The 8,765-nt window shown below is 39.4% G+C and overlaps 1 protein-coding gene across 2 annotated transcripts in view; it reads right to left on the bottom strand.

Annotated features, from left to right (window-relative positions):
* The window catches only part of lekr1 (leucine, glutamate and lysine rich 1), a 71,479-nt gene that overhangs the window by 45,990 nt on the left and 16,724 nt on the right, over window positions 1–8,765 (bottom strand). For both annotated transcript variants that reach the window (XM_051396861.1, XM_051396862.1), the window contains exon 3: window positions 5,217–5,737. In XM_051396861.1, the coding sequence (XP_051252821.1) occupies window positions 5,217–5,737 (521 nt within the window). The remainder of the gene's footprint in view (window positions 1–5,216; window positions 5,738–8,765) is intronic.

Here is an 8,765-nt window from a genome sequence, read left to right as displayed (position 1 = left end):
TTGAGCGAGCTTTGGTTGTATGCAGGTAAACAGTCCACGTGGAGAGCTAAAGAGCCAGAGCGCACTGGCTCAAATGCATTCTCGGACTATTATCTGATGACGATTTAGTTTTGCACAGGAATCTGGGACTAGTCATGAAGGGTGCTCTGATCAGGGTTTTTGAGGCTGATCACTGATCAAGATCACTAAAAACTGTATTGGCCGATACCAATCACCAATCACTGGGTCTATTTAAAGCCATATGTCTGTTGTGTAGCCTTATTTATTTATCATTATTTACTATTCTTACAACACTGTATATTAAGTATTAACAACTTTGTATTTATTGGCAGGTTGTTCAACATGACACAAATTACACTGCAGCCTGTTGTTGGTTAGTGGGAGCATCTTAGAGCTTAATACTGTTTCCATTGGAATGACAGTGGAATTGTGGAGGAATATATTTCTATTTATATAGGTAATTTCTTATTTCACCATTTTAATTCTACTCATATTATCCACCTTATTTTGGTGTTTTATTGTTTACTCACAAAATACCCAAATATACTTTTGTCTAATGCACACCGGCTGGCCCACCCCACCTCAGTTCTCAGTCTAAGTTTTGCCACATTCACATTATTTGGGATCGATGGTAGCAACGCAAAACATTTCTGCTATTGGACAACTTAAGGTGCCAATTGCTAGTTTTACTATGTATGAGTGTAATTCACACCCTGAATAAATATAGTATAATAATATACTATAAGTAGTTTTGCACACATTGGAGGAAATAATAGTGTACCAGTGACATTGGGTTCCTATCTTAACAACTTAGTGTGCTCATCATGATTGATGGACAGTTTGAGAAATCCTTGTCTATTTGCTTTTGGGATATTTTGAAACTTTCCGAAAGAAGATCCAAAATCAGAATTACGTCTGGGATGCTGACATGAACGGTATTTACAAATTATAAGGTGGTAACTTTATTATGTTGTGAACATGGCGCATATGTCTGTTTCTCTTCCCATAATTCTTCCTTTCTCTTTGGTAGATCAGTGTTTGAACCTGTCTAGCAGGTGACATTTTAAAATCAGGTTTAATTGCACTCTGCACATTAACCACCCTTCTCACCTTGCTTTCCTCTGTCATACACCTGCCACACACACACACACATGCACACACGCACACACACACACACGCACACACACACACACACACACACATTTATGTCAAGAACACACATGCTGTCTGACAGGTGACATTTAATCAGGTTTGGTTTGTATGGAGAGTGTGCTGTTGTCAAGCTACCAGTCTTTCCAGCCACACACACCACAACCCCTTCTCTCATCCTGTCAGACTAACACAGGATCAAACAGCTACATCAGATGGAGGAAGAAAGCAATGCCAAGAAGAAGAAGAAGAAGAAGAAGAAGAGGAAGAAGAAGAAGAAGAAGAAGAAGAAGAAAAAGAAGAAGAAGAAGAAAACCTGTGTGTTTGTGGTTGTAGTTATATGTGCGGGTGTAGCTCAGTATCAAAACTATGTTCATAAAAAACTGATCTGGAAACAGTATCGGAAAGGGCAGAACATTTGTTTAAGAACCTGCTGGCTGGAAACATTTACATCCATTGCTGTATATAATCTATTGTCCTTTTATGGTAAATTACATAATCTCCCAACAAAAGCTGTGTTAAGTGAAAAAGGGAGGGGAGGGCTGTCAATCATAAACACATCTCACGTAACAACACTCCTGCTGTGTAGCGAGCCATTCAGAACATCCTCATTAACTCCCACTCGCATGCTATCTTTCTCTTTTTCTCTCTCCCTATTTTGCCTTTTAATCTGCTCATTATCACCTGTGTGAGTGACGGTGGCAAATTGCTGGTGTAAGTGTTTAGGGATCAACAGCGGAGAAAAAGAGAGGACAGTGAAAGAGAGTGCAAGCAAATGAGTTTGTAAACAGGTGAAGAAGCTAGAAGACTAATCATATATTTCACATAATTGAGAGAGAAATAATGCATAATTAATAGCAAATGAACAGAGAGATAAGGCAAATTGTAAAACTGAAGATAGATACTGCAGCGAGAGAGAGTTAAAGGCAGAAAGAAAGAAAGAAAGAAAGAAAGAAAGAAAGAAACAACCCATTGCTGTCAGTCTATGCTCACACATCACTGTGACGTGCTTCATTATGTCTGACTGAACTATGACCTCCTGACCCATCCTTGGCCCCAAGGCTCCACAGCACAACTGTGTTTGTTTGTGTGTGTGTGTGTGTGTGTGTCTGTGTTTGCGTGTGAGTTTCAGCGAAGAGCCACTGTATGAGAGAGATAATCAGCTTACATTAGTGGACTGGCTCACCAGTCTACCACACACACAACAACATACGGAGAACCTGAAACCCAGCAGGCCATATGAGCATAACGGCTGTGGCTTACACAAGCACGCACACACTCAAAGACTGGAAAAAATTAAAGGAAAAAATATCCACAAAGAACCACTCCATGCTGGACGTTTAAACCTGGCTTCGACATTTCTGTATGGCAATCTCTTTATATATATATTACCCAATATATATAGATTTGCTGTGATTTATACTACTATTTTATACTACTACTATACTGCTCACTATTGAGTGTCAATTATATAGGGATTATAGAAGGGAGTGATTATGGACAGAGCCACTACTTCTTTAGTTCCATTTTGGTCATTTTTGAGGGCTCTGTATATAGAGCATTTATTTCATACTCTATACTACATAATTTGGCAATAAATCGATTAAATTGACTAATTTGAATTTACATTTTAAAATGATTCAAAAAATTGGCAGATGTACACAGCTACTCAGTAAAACAAGCCCCAATCCCCTCAAGTCACTTATCTACACAGACTGCAGTGATAAGACAAACAAATCGATTAAAACCTGAATCAGGTATGGTGTTAAAAAAATCTGAGAATTTATTTTTAGGCCATAACGCCCAGTTCTAATTAATATACATATAGTGTACTATTTATTTAATGGGGAGTGATTTAGGATTTTAGGAGTATTTTTGTGTGATAAAACTCTTTTTCTTTGCTTGTCCACAACACCCTCTAAAATATGCCCTATTTGTGGTGTACACTGAGCATTTGCGAATTAAGCTGCAGGTGTGTGCGCATGGTTGCATTCACTTGTGTGACTAGGGCTTCAGACTGGTGTCATTGTTTTGTATTTCAACAGGACAGTCTGTAGATGTTTTTGCTTGTTCATACCATTCTCGGGAGTCATGGCAGGCACACATTTCATACATATTTCCCAGAAACTTAATTTAGCTCTTTGATGGCTGTTTGATTACAGACAAGTCCTATTTGATTACCAACACTTTAAAGCTGATGTAAGTGACACAACAGGAGTCTTCACCACCTGTGTGCATGTGTGTGTGTGTGTGTGTGTGTGTATACACACCATATGTCACCTAATGTGGGTAGCTGCATACACACACACACACACACACACACACAACACGCACGCACCAAGAGAGACTAACAAGTAAAATGAAGTTAATATAAATAAAGTTGTTTTTTCTTCATGAGATTTTTGTTTTTGGGGCTTTTTATTGCTTTTATTTTGAAAGAGCAGCTGAAGAGTGACATAAAAAGTGTGGAGAGAAAGAGGGCATAACATGCAACAAATGGCCAAAATGTGAGCCTCTGTGTCTCTGCATAAAGGACTCATAGTACATGGGGCGCACGCTCAACCAGAAAAGCTACTATTGTGGCCCACATTTTGAAACTAAATGAAACTAAAAGGGATGTATTGCTCTTGTGCTTTTATATGTGCTCTATATAAAGAAGCTCTGGCGTTAGTTAGCATCCTGAAATGAATTGATACCTATTTTAACTTATTCATAAGCTCATTTTTGGTACACACTTACATTCCCTAGAATAGCTTTGTATAGCCCCCAGAGAACATGACTGAACTTGTTGCATTCAGCTGAGATACAGAACATGTGTAGGTGGGGAGAGAAATAGCAGCAAATGATGCCATAGTAAAGAAGAGAAACGGACGGAGCTGTATTCATTATTTTAAATAGGAGCATGGCATTAGTCCCACACTAATTATAAAGCAATTCTCAGCAATCAAAGGAAAAGGTTTCCACTGCCCATCAGTTGCCTAAAAGGGAGACACTATGTGCACACTGCTATCTAAAACCTTGGATAGCATTCCTTATTGATTAGGATGCCAAATGCTTTTTAAGAGCTGCTGTAAGCCACCATAATGAATGTTTGATGTTATATAAAGCCAAGTCATGAGAAGTCATTAGAGGAATCATTACAAAATGTTATAAGGTCAGGTATCACAGTTGCGTACAGTTGCACTCCCAATCTTGCATGGAAAATTCCATTCTTTACATGGCCTTGTGATGTCCTTTCAAACACTGAGCTCTTCGCTGAGAACCTACAACAAAGTATAAATGCTAAATATTTAACTAACTAGTTTGTATTGGTTTAGCGTTTCACAAAGTTTTTATACTTATTGAGTCCAGCCACATTGCATATGGGTATAAAGATCATAAGTAAGCAGCATGATAGAGTGAGTTATAATATTTTGTTGCAAACAAGTTGAAAAAATTACTCTAGATTTGTGTAGACCTCTATTCTCTTTTTGTTATCTTTTGTCCACCTAAAACCCCCGCACATCCTGATGAGTGGGAGGAAAAAAAAAAAGTCTTCCCACTCATCTATCATTTCTGGACACTGATCGAAAGTGAAACGCAGCAATGTGGTCTAATTTTGTGTAGTGCAGTTTTGTCAATTCTCTGATGAAATGTGGAGGATGTTTGTCAAACACTGTGCTCACTAACACGCTATCTCCTCCCACATTAAGTCAGGCCCTGCTAACAACAGCGTGTTAGAGCTGTTGAGCAAAACAATTCCTGCCAGAGAACAAACCTAATAAATATTGTAAAACTTTCAAATTAAATTGAAACACTCCACCGAACGTCATATCTATTTTAATGTTTTCTACGTAGTGGCTGATGGAGGTGTTTAAAATGACAGACGAAGATATGATGATACAGCGAGGTCTGTGTCAGAGATGAACATGCACACACCAAATAGTGGGATGCATGTCTGATTTGTCTGAGAGTGTGTTTTTGTGTTAACAGCATGACTCACAACATAATTGCCCACATGAAGCCTGGTATCAGAGATCATTTTACACCAGGGACGGGAAACACAGACAAACACATGCAAACCTCACCTCTCTTCCAGCTGTTTTCTCAGCTTGTCTAATTTTTTATTGGCCTTTTGAAGTGCGTCAATCAGAACTTTCTCTCTCTCCTTGGTCCCCCTCTCCAGCTCCTCTCTTTGCTTCCCCAGTCTCTCCGCCTCTAAGTCTCCCAGCTCTCTTCTAAGTTGTCTCTCTTTTCCTTCACTGATTTTCTGATACTCCTCTTTCATCTCTCTCCTCATCCTCTCATTCTTCTGTTCAAACTCCTCTCTCAGAGTTCTCTCCGTGGCTTTGATGCTCTCTTCTAGCTCTTCTCTTGTGCTTTTCTCTTTCTCCTCCGCCTGTCTCTGCACCTCCAGGTGAAATGCCCTCTCCCACTCCAGCCTGCCAAGCTCCAGCACCTCTCGCTGGGCCTGCTCCCTCTGGGCAGCCTCCCTCAGTTGCTGCAGCTCAGCCTCCGACTGAGCCAGCCGGGTGTGTAGCTGATGGAACTCATGGAAAATGAGGTAGCTCACACCGCAGTAACTACACACCGTCTCACTGCGCTGCATCTGAGGGGAGAATACACACAATTGGTGGTGGTCGATTGGTGCGTGGAAGTATGTGACATCACCTTGTTCCAATTTATCCCATGCCAACTTTAAACCCCCCTCTTCATTTCTCATAATCAAAAGATGATTGAAATATGTTTTATGACCTTTAAACAAATGGCTATTGCGTGCGCTTCCATTTAATACTTTGGAAATATCACTGTCATGCATACTGAATAGACAGTAGAGTAGTCATCTCATTACGGTATTACATCATTTGTTTCTGTTCTACTCAATACTTGTAGTTTTGGTATTAGTTGGATTAATATGAGTATGTGTAAAATATGTATGGAGAAAAATGTCCTTCTTGATGAGTATATGGCTGCTATTCAAGTCTGATGATTCAAACCTTCACCACAACCTGTTGTTTGGCACACTATTGACCTTTTTTAGACATTTTGACTTGTCATAGCAGGAAAGGCACAGATGAAACGAATTTTCAGTAATGATGGCTTAGTTTCATCAAGCATCCCAGTGAGCCAAGACAGTGAGCCAGCTCGCACAATACCAGGACGCGTAAATGGGATGAATCATTTTGATCTAATCAGTTACACCTTTGCTTTTCCTGCTATGACAAGCCATAATGTCTGCTCTGAAAAGGTCTAAAACATCCTTGTTTTGACAAGTTAGAGGAGTTAGCTAAGAAGCTAGCAGTTACAAAAACTAAACGCAAACCACCAGTAGTGACAATTAACTTAATGAATGATAAATACACTGTGATTATTGTCATGTTTGGAACAAACCGAACTTCATGCAAAAAGTTAAAATGTGGGTAAAAGTCAAGACTGGTACAAATTCATTTCTAAAAAATTTAAAGTCCCCCGTCGCTCGAAAAGACATTTTCCTTCGTGTCTCTACAGTTAGATTGTTTGACACTAGAAGGATGTTTTCACATTCGTCTGCTGAAAATGGAAAGTGCTCAATGAAAATAGTTTGGAGGTGAGTCCTGGTCCGATCTGCATCTTCTGCAAAGTGTAATATAGAAACTTGAAGCCACCAGTGCACATACACTGAGAATGGACTTACACCTACCTACTACAGTGAAGTAGAAGACATATTAGGCAAGAACTGTTGAATAGTCAAATATGACAAACAATGATGAGTTTTTTCTACAGAATTAAATAGAGTGCGACTAATTCAAGACAAGTATTTTAATGCACTGAATAGTATCTATATAAGTGAGTGCAATGGGTACTCTTAACTGTGTGGAATATTATATAAATATCTTGCTTTTTATCAGGGATCGAAATTGAGGCTGAGTCTAGAAATAGCATTCAGTTTTGTATGGTTTAATGTATGGAGCTTTTACAACTGAAATATCAAAGCCGTCTATGAAAACATTTAGACTGACAACTACAGGCCCCATTATCCATCAATATTTCTTTCAACCGCTGGTGTCAAAAACATCTTTTTTTATCTGTCAGCAGTTCAAAGCAAAGGAACACAGCTACTCTAATCCCTCCTTCAGATATTGTTTTTTAAGCTGTCTGTTAAAAAAAAACATCTCCCAAAATTATCTCTCTTTCTCTGTGTGTATCAATCTATTCTCTCCAAGCTGTTGTGACTTCTTTCAGGTTTACAAGGGAAAAGATCACATCACCCTGGCTTTCATCTTCATGATGATGTGTGGCACTAAGGCAGCTGAAATTTGAATGACATGCTGACAGCTCCCATGTCAGAAAGCTCCAAATAGACTGCTACATGATGTAAACAAGGTGAAACAAACTTGCAAACAAAGCCGGCATGCTTGGGAAGACAACCGGGAACAGATCATTTAATTACTGCCGTCATATGACTGTCATTTGGCCATCCCCTTTTTTGAGTGCGACTCAAATCTCGAAAACTAATGGTCAGAGTGGCATGAAATTTGGTGTACGCATTTTTGCTTCCAAGGGTAAGAAACCTATTGATTTTGTTTGTCCTATGACCTTTTCCCCAGTGCCACATTCAGACCGTACCAGCCATTTTTAACGAGCATATCTCTTAAACAGACATTCATGGGAACATTCATGCTTTCAAAATGAACTAACTAATTTGTTTTGAGGACCTCATGACCCTCCCCCTTTCCCCCAGGGCCCACATGTGGACTTTTTTTGGACTCTTGTTTAACTCATAAGAAAGAAAGAGCTACTGTCAAGTCTATGGAGTCTACTGCCTCAGGACAATTCAAATAGGGTCACATACATGCATATGTTTATTAGTTTTCCATTCAAATGAGAAGCTGCTGAAAATGAAATGTAAATTAGGTGTTCTTCCATCAGCTGGCTCCAACAAATAAACTTCTCCAGATGCAACATATGTAAATGAAAATGTAAAAACAAGACTACTTTGTGATATTGAAATCAACATAATTTACATTAAGACAATATTTACAGCTGAGAACTGAAATCTGTACTCAAATGACTTTTTAATAGTTCCATTAAGGTTCCATTATTCTTTGTGCTGATCTACAACTACAAACAGGTAAATGCTAAGAGCTTAAACTGAAAAAACAACCAAGTCGAAGGACAGGGATAAAAAAAAATACCAGCCCCTGCGTGAAAGTCTTTTCCTGGAAGACACTGAAATGGGTTTCACTGAATGATCAGCGGCCTTGCTGTCCCTCTCTCACTCCCTCTGTCTCTCTTGTTTCCTTCTTCTTTACAGTAAGAGAGAAGTCAAAGTGAATGACAGGGTTGTAGACGAGACGGACAGACAAAACACACAGCAACACTTGAAAAGTGCTTTTGACGTGACAGATGATTGGCAGGTGACGCATTTAGGAAGATAGAACTTCACTCTCTTTCTCTCTCTCTCTCTCTCTCTCTCTCACTCTCTCCCCCAGTCTCTCCATCTAACTTTATCTCTCTGTTCCCACCTATCACAGTGCCTTCTTGCACTGTGTTAGCATCTTGTCTATCCATGTCAGGTCAAGGTGCAGATTATGTCTGCCTCATGTCTTCAGGACAGCGGGAGGGAGTCTGTCTTCTAGCAGCCATGACAGAAAGAG

This window comes from Dicentrarchus labrax, unplaced genomic scaffold, assembly GCF_905237075.1.
Source record: "Dicentrarchus labrax unplaced genomic scaffold, dlabrax2021, whole genome shotgun sequence".
Taxonomy (NCBI): Eukaryota; Metazoa; Chordata; class Actinopteri; family Moronidae; genus Dicentrarchus; species Dicentrarchus labrax.
This window is presented reverse-complemented; position numbering and strand designations above follow the sequence as displayed.